Genomic DNA, 14,078 nt, shown 5'->3' on the forward strand with positions numbered 1-14,078 from the left:
TCTGCTGGCTTTGTGCAATTAGAGCCACTTAGTTTGGGAACCCGCCAATACTGAATGTAAGCCATATTTTACTCAATATATACAACATTTGGCTGTGTAACTTGATTTAATACCTAATTATGTAAACAGTGAATGTTGGTATTGACTGTTACATTTTAAAGATTGAAAATGTGCCCTTTGCTGTTCCAATATTGTAACTTAACACAGCTATTCATATAGCTTTGTGCCAGTAGGTGGTATTTGCTATTTGTGGATTTCAGTGGTGCGAAGAATGTGTGCTTTGTAATGATTGTGCGCACACTCACAGGCCAACAGACATGCAGAGACACACACTCAGACAGAATTTTCTCCTGCACAGTCCTTTCTTTCCTTTCTGATGCTCGGTCACTCGGTCTCTCTCTCTCTCTCTCTCTCTCTCTCTCTCCCCTTCCCTCCCTCTCTCTCCCTCTCATGTGCCTGTGTTTCTTCCCCCTCACGCCCACGCTTCTACTCTGTGCTGCTGATCATCAGCTTTATCTCTGTGGCTTGGAGGATGTCTATGCTTCTTTTCTATGACATTAAGGGAGCAGCACATTCTATACAACATTTCTGGTTTCCAATGGCTCTTACCTCGTCACTGCAGTCCAATTCTAAATTCTTTTTGTCCTTCCTTACTTCTTAATATTCAATTCATTCTTGTTTACAGAACCTTAAGTCCTCCCGGTAATAGCTGGAACAGCAAGGGCTTTCAAAGTGTGATAAACTCAGCAGTGTTTGTTCTGACATTTCCAGGCCATTCCAGCTTTCCAACAATACCAGCTATGTTATGATGTTGCTCTCTACCCTTCTAAGCTTTATTTGGGTAACACCTGGGGCAATAAATCAGAAAAATATTTTTATGGTAGATGCAGAACTTTTCTAGGATGTATCAGCCTTTGTGCTGCCTGCACAGGCCTCCCATTCTGTCCTCTGTCTCCCCCTGCTTTCCTTTCTTTGTCTGTTGTCCAGCTGTTACAGTCCCCGAGACACCTGGGGATGAAGTTGCTTTGTTGCTGTATTCCATTATGAATGAAGGCAGTTTTCAGCCCGCCCATTCATCTCTGCGGCAGCAGTAGACGCTGAGCTGTCAACCTCACTCTCTGCACACCCCACCTTCATGACCCTGTTTGCGTATATGTGTGTTTCCCATATGAACAGTGTGTAAATGACAGAGGGGTAGTGAGTGTTTGCATCGTATGCGTGTGCGGGTGAGTGTCCACATTTCTCAGGTGATAAATGGTGAAGTCAGATAATGACCATGCAGCCCTCTCTCCTTCTGTCTGGTTTATATTGGTTTGTGGGGACCTGGCAGCATGGCTCTGGTAATTTCTTTGTCTGTCCCTGCAGCAAAGCTCCCGCATCCACACACAACACAATGTCTACATGTCCTTGTGAGAAAAGGCCGACAGTAAGGTTCACTGGGAATGTGACCGCATCTATAATTTGGTTAGTTTGAGACCTTCATCCTCTCAGCTTACCTGGACAGGTTATTTTCAATCTATCCTTGAGCTCCTGTCTTTATGTGTCTGCCTATCATCTGGGAACATCCAGGGAACCCCATGTAACTGGATCAATTCTCCTTAGCTATAAAAGACTTTCATTTGCCAGCGGTCACTCAACAGCCCCCCACTCCTCTACACCCTGCATGTGCAGGCGCTGGGTGCCAGGGTGTGCTTAATGTGTTGGAAATTTCATTTAACTCTTCTCTTCTCCTCTCCTATCTCACTCTCTTCATCCTTCCTCTTGGTGGCTTGTGATTGCCTGCAGCCTCCCCACTTTCTTCTCCTCTTACCCCTCCTCCCCATCTCCCTGGGGCTGACTGCCTTTCTCCTCTGAGTGAGGGAGATGCAGAGAGGGTGAATGAGCTAGGCAGGAAGAAGAACTGAGAGAGAAAGATAAGGGGATGTGTAGAGATGGCCAGATCAGACTGAGAATCACTTAAAGTGTACAGTACATGTTGGTCACAAAGTCCCAGAGGTCACAAAGTCATTGAAAAGTTGTAGTTTTGCAGTTACTGCGGACAACAGGACCTCAAGATATAAAGTATATAGACAACAGACTCTACATGTCATCTCTGCAAGTGCTTAGAATGTAATATTAAGTAGCTGTGCACATTTGAACCTGCCAGCTCCTCTATAAGATGCGCTCTGTTTACCATCTGCTGTAGTTGTTAATTCATTTACTGGAAACAGATCGAATTCACATTAATTTGTCTACGCACATGACATGGTTTGACACCTGCTTAACCCCAGCAGCTTGTTGAGGCCAGGCTGTGGAACAGTTTTTACATTTTTGGATTGTTAAGTCAATTATAAAGTTGGTTGTCGGGTGTGTGATATTCCCACTCTCTTGGTCTATCATATATTAACTTGAGACGTGAATATGTGCTTTTATTTGTTGGAATTTCACCGTGCTGTGTCTTGATCAGCAGTGTTGTCAAGTGAATTCTTTTCAAAATTGAATTGTTGAGGCTAATCTGGTCTTGGGTAAACGGTGCTGAAAACACACAGTCTGATGCCACCATTACAGAGCACACCCACAGGCGTATTCGATTGCACAATCTTACACCGAGGCCCACTTAACTTAGCATCTGCGACATCTAAGATTAACCATTAGCCAATCTGAGCTGTGAGATATCTTGCATAAGGAGACATCTGAGTCCTCTAGCTGCTTGGTGATGAGCCTAACCTAGTAATTAAAGCTGCTGAGGATCACATCAGATCAGGCATGGGAAATGTGCAGAGGTGACAAAATGCTGGAGCCTGGCCCTGGCCCGGAGTTCATGTAAACACTCCAGCATGTGTTGCTGCAGATCAGGCGGCGCTCAGGTGTTAAACAGCCGGATGACAACATGTGAAGCATGACGGATAAAGAGTTGCTGAGATTGGAGTTACCTGAGAGCACTGCAAGCCGTGCACCGCCCAGAGTCTGTGTTTGATGTGTGGGGAGATTGGTCCCAGAGCAGCTGCAAGCTCAGAACACACAGTGCCATAAGTCAATCAGTAAATCAATACATGACAGCTAGTGGTCGCATATTTTCTCACTGTGACAAGGAGTATGAGACACTGTCTGGGTCCCGAATGTGTCACATTATGTGATGTGGACCATCTAAAATGAAAAATATGACATCTGTGTTTTGAAATGTGCTACTATTTTCTGAATTCATACATGTTTTTTGTACAACTGACCCTACTTTGTGACCTAACAAAATCCAAAGTCCTAGCAGGCCTCAACTTAAATTTTTTCATTGGTTCACTTACACTGAAATCAACAATTGGCGGTGGCAGTTCAGTATAATTATCAGGTTGAATTGACCTTCATCCTACACTTTGGGTTCATGGTCTTCTTACACTCTATCCATTTACACTGGTTAACACTGACACATAATTGCTGTATATACTCTACCACAAAATATCAAAGTAATTATTGAGAAAAATATAGTGCAAATGATTATTACCACGTAACTGCCCAGCTCTGCTTCAAGTTATTCAGAACTACATATGACTCGCTCCAGGCCGTAGTGAATGCTTAAAGAAATGTACTTTTCTGGAGGCTCTGTAACAATGTGGGGTGTTTTCCTTTTTGTTGCATTTGAGTCGCTGGTTTGTAAATAGAAAATAAGTCTGTCTCCTCACCTGTTTGTAGCTTTTTATGTTTTATCCAGAAGAAAAGGTGCTGTCAGAAGGGACTTAACCAGCTGGGGCCTTTTGTATCAGGAGAATAAAGTGTTGTGTTTTGAGTGTGTACTTTCTGAATGATCCTGCTCAGTTAGCTGTAGCTGGTATCTAGAGAGAGCAGCTGCTGTCCTTCGTGGATATCTAATCAACAGAAATAGATGGGGCCTTCCCTTGGTGGGCCACAGGCCTGTTGGTGCAAAGAGGTCACAGCTCAAACAACTCATATATGCTGATGCACATGTTTAGGAGAACAGTTAGTCACATTGTAAATCACACGAGTGCCTGTTAGAACTAATTATTTCCATGTAAAGCAACATTTTCAACTTCCAGCTTTGGCATTAAATCTCTGTTTTGTTTTTTAGAGGAAAATATGTTTCAGTCCTGTTACACAATAAGTTAACTTATGTGTGTCTGCAGTATTGACAGGGTCACGATAGAATAGGCTGGGCTCACCTGCCTCCATTCAAACAGAAGGGACTTCACTGTTCTGAGTAATGGTTTGCACTGTGTTTCCAGTAGTCTGTGGGGATCTTGTTATTTTTGTTGGTGGCCTAGCGTTAAGCCCTATTAATAGATATCATTATGTGATTTCTTATGAATGTTTTGCTGTTTATTTTCTACACCTTAGACTCAAATTTATTTGCACAATAAGTTAAACCTAGTGTGTTTTTTGAAGGGGGGCGTATTGACAGGCATATTATTTTGTAACTGTATTGCTGCAGCCTTGATTTCACTGCCAGAATGAATATGAGTCAGTTTGGTTGCTTGGCAGAGATGTACAGTAGCTTCAGTAAATATCCCACATCACGGCGTCAACAACAATTCGACAAACGCTGTTCCTCCTCCACAGCAACAGACCAGAGGATGGAGATTCTCTTGGCAGTTTATGGGCACTTATTATAGTCACTGCAGACTTGAACACAGGCCCCTCCTATGAATTGATGCCTGACTTGTCATAGATAAGGAAAAAGGAATAATCCTGTTGCAACATGCTATCTGAGTACCAAAGTCCATTGGCTATCTTAATGTTGAGGACGCTGTGTTTGAAAGTCTTACTGTGATATTGCTACAGTTTTATTGCCCATTCCTTTGTGAGACTGAGTGTGGTCAGTTGGTGAAATTGGGCTCCTCAGGGGGCTAATGGTCTGCTCCAGTTTGTGTTGCAAAGACTATGTCAAACATAATCACGAACAATGGGAAGTCTGTTTCATTAACTGTCCTCGGCAGTCCTTTTCTGCTTGTTAGCAGTTATAGAAACTGAGAGCTGGATAAAGGAAAAAAAATGTAATCAGTGCTGGTTATCTCAGCACCTCTCCAGTGTAGCTAATGTTTTAGCTCGACTGGTCCTGAACCTCTGCAGGTCTGCATGCTGAGAGAGGTTTTTCACCAATTAAACTCACACAAATATATTCTGTGCATTTATTTATCTGAGAGAAACTACAGACTTAATTTACTAAAGTATTCCCTATGTTAAGATATATGCATAACTGTTACCACTGGCAAAACCTCAAATGGGCATAATCCAAGCCATGTCCTTGCTTGTCAAATGTAATTTACCAAGGCTGAAAGTCGTTAAAGGAAAGGTAATTGTGTGTGTAATAACATGTAGAGGGAGAAGGTATTAAGTAGACATCCATTCATAGATTGGAGCTCTGATAGCGGAAAGGACACAGCAGATATGTCATTAGAGAATTACTGCTGTACTAAGGCTTCTCGTGCCAGCCTTCTTATTATAGGCTGTTTCAGTGATTACTATTGATTAATTAATCTAAAGCTTACATTTACTGGCATGGTGGCTTAGTGCTTAGGTCTGTCATGCCACAGCTGGAGTTTGCATGTTCTTCTCATGTCTGTGTGGGTTTTCTTCCACAGTTCAACAACATGCAGGCTTGTAGAACTGGTGACTCAAAATTTTTCGTAGCTCTGAATATGTCAGTGCAAGTGTTGTGTTTTTTATGTGTTAGTCCTGTGATAGATCAGCGACCTGTCCTGGATGTACATGCCTCTCACCCAGTGCATGCTGGGATACACTCTAGCCTCCTGTAGCCCTGAACAGGACAAGCCAGTTTATAGAACTGATGAGAAGATAACCAACATTTAGAAACAATCTATGGAACAATTAGTGAAATTCACTCATTTTAATTAAAGGACTTTGAATATTTTTGGAAATGTCTGGTTTGCACATCTTGGAGAGGTCTGCTCAATATAAAGATACCACCAGCAACCACCTTCATATCAATGATACTGTAAGGTTGCCAGAGATTGCCTGCATTACCCCCCATAAAACAATGTGGTGTGTCATCATTGGTACATGTTAACTAGTGACTTTTAGAAGTCACCTTTGTACAAAGCCAGAGAACAAAGAGTTGTTTCTTGCTGCTTCCTGAATTAATGCTAGGTTAAGGTAACAGGCTGTTGCTTCATATTTATCGTACAGTCATGAGAGTTCTCAATTATACTGACTGTTATTTTAGCTCACATTTTAATGCAGCTACAAAAAGTTAAATATTTGCATGTTAGATTGGTTGCACCTCTGGTCTTCCACACATTTTCAAACTCAGTTAAGCATGTCTTATTTCGGATCTAAGTAAATCAGGCCCTAACTGTTTCATTTTTCACAGCGTTGCCTCTTAAATGTCCTGGGCAAGCCGAATGGTTTTGAAAATATGATCTTCATGCCTGACCTTTCTGGTTGTAATTGCTTACTGTAGAATGCCGACAGCAGGTTTGTGGAGTGTTAAAGTACTAAGCAGCTTGTATTGTTAACGTCTCTGTGATCAGACTCCCCCAGGGGCTAAACAAGTCCACATACTTTGGTCTAATATGAGTACTTAACGGGGTCCACTGGTTGTTGTTCAGTGTGTATAGTCAAGGTGCTCTCAGTGTTTATAATGGAAGAGTATCCCACTTTATCTCCATCTAATCTTTCCTCAGTGCTGGGAGGCAGAGAACATCTGAGTGTGTGCGCTAACTTTGAAGGTGAAAGTATTTCAGTCGCTCCAGTCTACCGTGACCCTGTGCCATACACCTGCCTACACAAAAACACACACACACACTGAATTAAAAACGTCTCTCCCTACCCAAACAGACACACAAATGCTCACATCCACGCACATCAAAGCAACTGCATTTTTCACTTTTCCTCAACTATGATCACTTTCGGTTTGTCAGCAACTTCATTTGTTGATGGTAGAATTCACTGCTGATCCTGGTTTAGGTGTGGAGCAGCTGCAGACTGGGCAGCTCTTTGATCTGTGATTGACAGTCACAGCAGCAGAGGCTGCCTCACACTCTCTGTCACAGCACACACAGGAAGTTTCGCATGGTATTTCTGCTGGCTTGCACGCTCTGCTCCGACCACACGGCGCGTGTGAATTGCCAGCGCAGTGGAAACAGGCCTGTGACGGGAATAGAAAATAAAACACAGCTACCACTTTCACGCCTCATTATTTTAAGCCTCTTTCTAGCTCATAGTAATGGACTGTAGTTCCTGATGGTGGCTGTTTTGAAAATAGCATGAGGTTTGCTATTTTCCATTTCGTACTGTGATTATCCCAAACACTTTGTCTCCACTTTGAGCTGATGACGATGCTCCCCGACTTGACATCAGTGTCTGTTTGTGTCTTTTCTTCAGCAGGATGTACTGTCTGCTCCTTTCACCCGTCAGACTGTCAGGAGAGCACATGGCCTACGGTCAGCAGCCCACTCCACACTCTTCACCCAGCCTCCCACTGCCCTGTCTCCACAGGTTAGTGTGTCTGCATGCATGTGTGTATCTGAAAGCAATTGAAAATAATAGATTGTCTCATTTTGTACATTATTGATTTCTGTGCCATACGGCCTGTGAACCAAATCCATACTTATCAGGTCAGCTGTGTGTATGTGTCTGGCTCATCGATGTGGACAGTGCATGAATCCAGAGCTTCTTCATATATTGACAGCAGTGAGCATTAGCATTGTCAGCTCTTTTTGACGCCTTCATCACCCAGTTGCAGTTTTTAAAGTCATTTGTAAAGGTCAATCAGGAAATTGTTGTGTCATTGTAAAGCCAAGATTTCAGATTGTTTCAGATATCGGATCGATATCAGCCAATTGAATGTTGGCAGTCAGTGTAACCTGCATCAAGAAGCTGCCAACTAGAAGAATTTCAGCAGCAACCATTAGTTTATTCCCTTATGATCGTATAAAACTGAAAGAATAAAATTGTGCTGAACTTCACATTCCCTGCAAAATACTTTCTGTTGGCAGCCTCGGTTTAGAAATATTTTTGGATTGATATTATCTAATACACTCCTGCTATCCAAATCCCAATGATCCCTCGCCACTTGTTCCTGTTTTGATTAGAAGTAATCTGTTGTTGTTTCTATTATTTCTTAGTTTATCAGTGATTAACATGCGAGACCTGTTTAGCAGGGAATCCTTTGAGGGTTGATGAGGTCTCCGGTCGGCAGCTTTTTGATAAAGTGATCACCAGGAGAAATCTATTCAAATGTATTCAAAAAGCCCTCTGTTCAAAAGCAACCTCCCCACTGGGGTGTCATTGCCGTGATTCAGTGTTGTTTATATGAAGCAGTTTGTGCTGCCATATGAAGCCAGTTTCCTATTGAACCTTAATAGAGCCTGCAAATCAACATTTTGACATGTATTTGGATTATAAACACAGGCAAATTTTACAAATGCAATGTGCCATGTAACAGTAGAGAACAAGCTGTTTCGGTGACATGTTGCTCTGGTGTGAAAGCAAACTTATCAAAACCACTCCACCAACGCTACTGTGTATGTGTGAGACAGAAACTTAATAGCTATTTGAACATTCAAAAAAGTACTGCAAATAATACTTAGAGGAGAGTTTACATCTGCACAGTTGAGTTACAGTCACGTAAGCCATCATAATATACTTAATTGACTTGCAGATGTGCGATACACTTGCCAAACTGTGTGGCACTCATGGGGTTTTCAGACTGAAATTAGTTATCTGACAAAATAATGGATGACTCTGTGTTATTGTGAATGTGTCTGTTGCCAAGCCCAGTAGCATGACATCAATGCCATATTAATTTCTTCCTCAGTTATAAATTTGATTGACTGTTGCCATCTGTTCCTGTGAGAGTTCGATTTGTCTCATTGTCTTTTTTAAAGTTGAGTTGCCCATCTACAGTCTGCTGGAGACGATCATGAGTGTCTCAGAACAGCCACTAACTGAACCTTGAGATCAGATTGTTTGATCAGCTAACGTTGCAGTTATTGAGTGTATAATTAAAGTGATATGCATATGTACACATGGAGTCCATGTGTTCACATGTTAGTCTGTTCCTACTTGGTAGCTCTTGAGGATTAGTACAAGACTGTCAAGGTGTCATATCAGTGTCCTTCCAGTTGAACATGATGACCAGTCATAAGTTCAGGCAGAATTATGTCTGGGTGCTGTCACTTTGTCCTTCACCCCTCCAACTTGGCTTTTGTCAGACCACAACTCTTTGCACTTGTTATTCCTGTGAGTAAGGTCCAGCCAGAATCCAATAAAGTAGACGCATTATGTTAAAAAGATCAGCTCAAGGTTAAGTGTGTATGTTTTTCACCAGGAAATGTGCTTGGCCCACCAACAAGCTTGCATGGGATGAAAATTTTATGATGAGAACAGGATATTTGTTCCTTGAGTGCTTGCAATCCTTCTGCTGTGCATAGCAGTGCATTAGCTCATCTCCTCTTCTTTCTAAGCGTGCGTGTGTGTATGTGTGTGGTTGTGCGGTTATGTGCTTGTGAGCCAGTGTATGTTCAGTGTGCTTTGTTTGTCTTGATGCATGTGTTTTTATGTGTCATTGGGCTGTATGAAATGGAGAAGGCCAGGCATTGGTTTGCACAGGGTGGGGGGTTGTACAGTGAAAAATGAGCAGAGGCTTCCCTCGGACTGTGTTTACATTTTACTGCAGCAGGCCGCTCGGAGCGGCAATGGGGGAAGGTTGGTGAATGAAATCAGAGGAGATGTATACATTACTTTCACTGCCGGGAAGTAAAAACATCAGCTGTGGGTTGTCCTAGTAAGGCCTTGTTCACACCAGGGTGAAACAACCGAGCTGAGAACCAGTCGATAGTCCCTAGTGTCCCTCTCGCTGCCACGTAGCCTCCAGAGGGAGAGCTGTTTGTTCAGAGGGCAAGGGAGGGAGTAGGCATGGGAGGCTCAGCAGGGAGTGTTTGCTTTGCCAGGGCTTGTTGTCTCTGCTAGGTAGGCTGAGGATGATATTGTCATAACCGCAGAGGAAAGAGGAAACATCAGCAGAGCAGTGACACTGAACAGAAATTCTGAGAGAGTGAAAATCAGGTTGCATAAACTTGTTAGCTTTGCAAACATCGGCTCTAAACATGCCTGCTGTGCTGTCTGGCATTTGTGTATTTTATTATTTTCATTCAACTCTTCTTTTTTTTCCTTTCTTTTTTCATTTCATTGACATCCCCCTCACTTGCTCCTGCATTGCTGCAGTACAGGCACTCGTCTCCTACTTGGCTAAGCCAGCACTCCCTCCCTCCCCGTCTCTGCTCCCTCTGTCGTTCCTTGGCATCCATCAGTTTAGCTGCAACTTCCCACGAGGCCTGATGGGTCACGGCTGCACACACGGACACACACAAAACACACACACACAGCCATTCTCAGCAGCAATATTCATGCATGGACCTCTCGACCCATCTGCGTCTCAGCTTCTACAGATGGGAGCTGTGACAATTTGGAGAAGTTGTCAAATGTCACACCGACACATGAGGAGAGAAATCTAAATGGGGGCCGGGGGGGCAAGTTGTTGGTTCCTCACTGGAATCTAGCCAATTCATGGATTTCATGACACTCTGCATTTGCAGGATACATTGGTGGATGAATAGAAAATAAAGTAGAAGGAAAAAGAAGATGTTCAATGAAATAAGGAAAAGTTGTCATGGGAGCTGGTAAAGATGTAGTATAAGGGAAGGGCAGGGGAGGCAGCTTTACAATCTGTAGTGAGTCACACTTGACAGGAACTTTGAACCTGTTCCCTGACTCATGTTTTCACCAAGCCTGTCAAGCATCTACCCTGTCATGTAATGTTCCTTCTGAAGGCAGAGCAGACATAGACATAGTAAAGAAATAACGTCGTTTGGCTAGTTCAAGTGTTTATTGCTCTTACCTTCATCTTTGTAGGCTGATTTTGTCAGTAATCTACACCCACTTGGGCAATCATGCATTGTCCAGTCTCTGGCAGGTGGGTATAGTTCAAGAACACAATCAGCTGCTTTATGCAGAAAGCTCAATGTACAGGCGGTGTGTGGTGAGGAGTTGGGAAAATGGACAATTATTGAAAACAATAGCTGCTGTTTTCTCCAGGAGGCAGTTGTGTTATGAAGAGAGCTGTGAGAACAGTTTGTTGCTCTATTTAAATGATACATTGAACTGCCCAGTAGCAAACACCCTCTCCCCCTCAGACAAACGGTTTTGGGTCTGAAGCAACTGTTGCATCTCTCTTTCTGTGCATGTGCACGTTTCTGTTGCTTTCTCTCCTTTTATGGCATCAAGTCAGCAAGAGTTTGTGCCATACGGTCCATTTACACTGATTGACCATAAACTGTGTGGGGTGGATAGTCCAAACTTGTAGCTCATCACCCCCACCCAGTCAGGGTCAGGAAGGGCTCTTGCTTGAACGATGTCAGAAAAATATTTGTAGGCACCACTCATTTTTAAAACCTGCCTTATTTTCAGTTATATAATGTGGCAGCGACATGCTCTTAAGAAAATCATAAGTAGTCAAGTTGTTGTTGTTCTCTGTGTTTCATATATCCACTCTGAACAAATCAACAGCTATTCTTCTTTTATGGGGCCATATAACACCCCTGCCTTTTCAGTTTCCATTCATTTAAACCAGGTTGTCAAGGCTAAAGCTTAAAAGGAGGTTTCCAAACTGTGAGTCGTGCCTCCCACGGGGGACACAGGAGAGTGGAAGGGAAGGCGAAGATACTGCAAGGAATGAATTACCACAACTTTAGTTAAAAATGACACTCCTTCTCTGAGTCATAACTCTGTCAAATCTGAGCAGACATGATACACATATTTTTAGATTCAGTGTGACTTACAATTCTTGAGGATATCATTACCTCTGATGTCAATTGCAAATAAACATCTAGAAATCTGTGTGGAAATTATTTTAAAACAACACTACTAATAACCGCAGAACTTACCTAAGAATCATCACATTTTTAAGTTTCCTTCAGTATTGTTCTTATATTCCTCTTAGATTTTGTCTGAGGTTGGTGCCTGAAAATTTAGATTGACGGTCCTTTCTCTAGTCTCAGCTGCACCTTTTGAAGGAGACTCTAAACCTAAGTGGCTATTATTATAACCATGTCCTATCGCAAACAAACACACCCTCACATCTGACATCTGAGTTATGAAACACCTCCTTTCCCTTCCTAATCTCAGAACGGTTGTCATCAGAGACTGGCCTGAAATTTTGTTAATTAACAGTTAAAAAGTTGTGCAACCCTCTCTATTTGATCTGCTCCTCACTGACAGTGTTGTGTAAAAAAGGCCTTCATGTGAGGGTGTGTACAGTTTACCGCAAAGGCAGGGACCAATAAATCAGAGCTGATTAACTAACAAAAGATTGATAGGACTGATTTTTTACTGTCCTGACTCTCCTAGTGGGGCAAGGGCAAGAGTGAGCTAAATCTGTAGTTTCAAACCTTTTTGTCTTCTTTATCTTTCACGGCTGGCAGGGAAAGAGAAGAGGCGCTGAGAAATAAATGAGGAAAAATACAGTTGTCACATTTCCGCTACCTGGATTCTATACAGCACGTGTTTATATTGCATCTCTTAGTTTACAAAATTGCACCACTACTGTTAACAGATGGATTTTCTAAGGTTCATCCACTATAAACACAAATAATCTTCTGTTCTACCTCAACATCTCAAAAGCACTATAACAAACTTGTTTAGGTTTGATTAACTCACTGATTAATTAGGATGTTGCAAAGTCCACTCTGATATAATTGTCTGTTTTGAGTGCTATTTCAGAGCGAGGAGAGTCATTGCAGCTGTTATCAGATTTCAAGTGTCATTTGTCAGTTGATATGAGGAAAAACAATTCCACTCCACATCAGTGAGGAGATGCTGAAAGAAGGAAGAGCACTGAGTTTGTTGCATTCGCATCAAATTGATTGTTCTGTCATGACACACAGATACCGGTCGGCTTAGTAAAGCTTAAAACTACCTGCAAGACTGAGATACCATCACTGTGTCTAATTAGGTTATTGATCTGTTTGTGCGTGTCTGTGTGTTAGTACCTTGCATGAATAAAATGGCAGTAAAAGAAGATCTTGGTTTATATTGAGATTATAATTTCAGACAATGTGTCTGCAGGGTGAAGGCAAATAAAGAAATTCTGAATATTACTAAATACTGGAAAACAAACCAGTAAAGCTGGGATATAAGGAGCGGGGGTGTGAAGAGGACTGTGTGACTCCAACTGTTTTGTGGGCCCCAAATGAAATACGTCCGCTCTTGAAGTTAGATTTCAGTACTCCTACATGTAAACTTTGTGTAAAGACAGTCTCCACTAACTTGTGTATTATTTTCAGTCCTTTATGAAACAAGTTCTCAGTGAATTTCTGGGATCAATCACATTGTCAATATGAAGAAAGCAGATTTTATCTTTTAGGATGTTAACTGACATTTTCTGCCAAAGCCTCTGGTATCTGTCTGAGCAAACCTACTACTCACATTACTCACATTTTAAACTTTCATTGATCATAACCTGCCCTGAACTCAGCAACTCATCATTACTGTTAATATCTTGAAAGAACAAGCAAAAATTCATGGTAAACTGCTGCCTGGTGGATTGATTCAAAGTATCTGTCAGTGTGTGATGTTCAGTGTGGATGATTAAAAAAAAATCTACTCAGGGAAGAAAAGTGATTTTGTGAATTTTTAGGATGGATGATGATGATGATGCAGCAATGAAGACTTACCCTCCAGCACCACATTCTCAGGCTGAATCAATGACAGTCTTAGTGTGTTGCACTAATACAACCAGCATGTGGTTGAATCTTGGTCAACACCACGCAGAGTTGATGCAACCTGATGCTTCAGCTAAAAACTGATGCTGGAAACATGCCTGTAAATGTTCACAGTATCATCTGTGGTGGGGTAGTAATATGCAAACATAAGAAACATACTCCAAATAACAAGTTAGCTGTAAAAATGATGTATGAATGTATACCAGTCTATGGGTGTTTGAACGATGTATTCATGAAAAGACTTTCTCCATTCCAGTTAACACCATTGATCAAGCTGGGGCCATGTTGTGTCTGGCAGCTTGCCAGAGGTGATGCCGTAAGGAACTACTCTCAGAAAGAGAGTAGACGAAA

General features: G+C 42.1%; 1 protein-coding gene across 2 annotated transcripts in view; it reads left to right on the forward strand.

The window, feature by feature from the left end:
• The window catches only part of mcu (mitochondrial calcium uniporter), a 50,705-nt gene that overhangs the window by 15,864 nt on the left and 20,763 nt on the right, over positions 1 to 14,078 (forward strand). The window contains exon 2 of one of the 2 annotated variants that reach the window (XM_018660092.2): positions 7,333 to 7,443. In XM_018660092.2, the coding sequence (XP_018515608.1) occupies positions 7,333 to 7,443 (111 nt within the window). Of the gene's footprint in view, positions 1 to 7,329; positions 7,444 to 14,078 lie in introns of both variants that reach the window. The other variant, XM_018660091.2, reaches the window with a different exon arrangement.

Source organism: Lates calcarifer, linkage group LG16_LG22 (genome assembly GCF_001640805.2).
Source record: "Lates calcarifer isolate ASB-BC8 linkage group LG16_LG22, TLL_Latcal_v3, whole genome shotgun sequence".
In the NCBI taxonomy this organism is placed as follows: domain Eukaryota; kingdom Metazoa; phylum Chordata; class Actinopteri; family Centropomidae; genus Lates; species Lates calcarifer.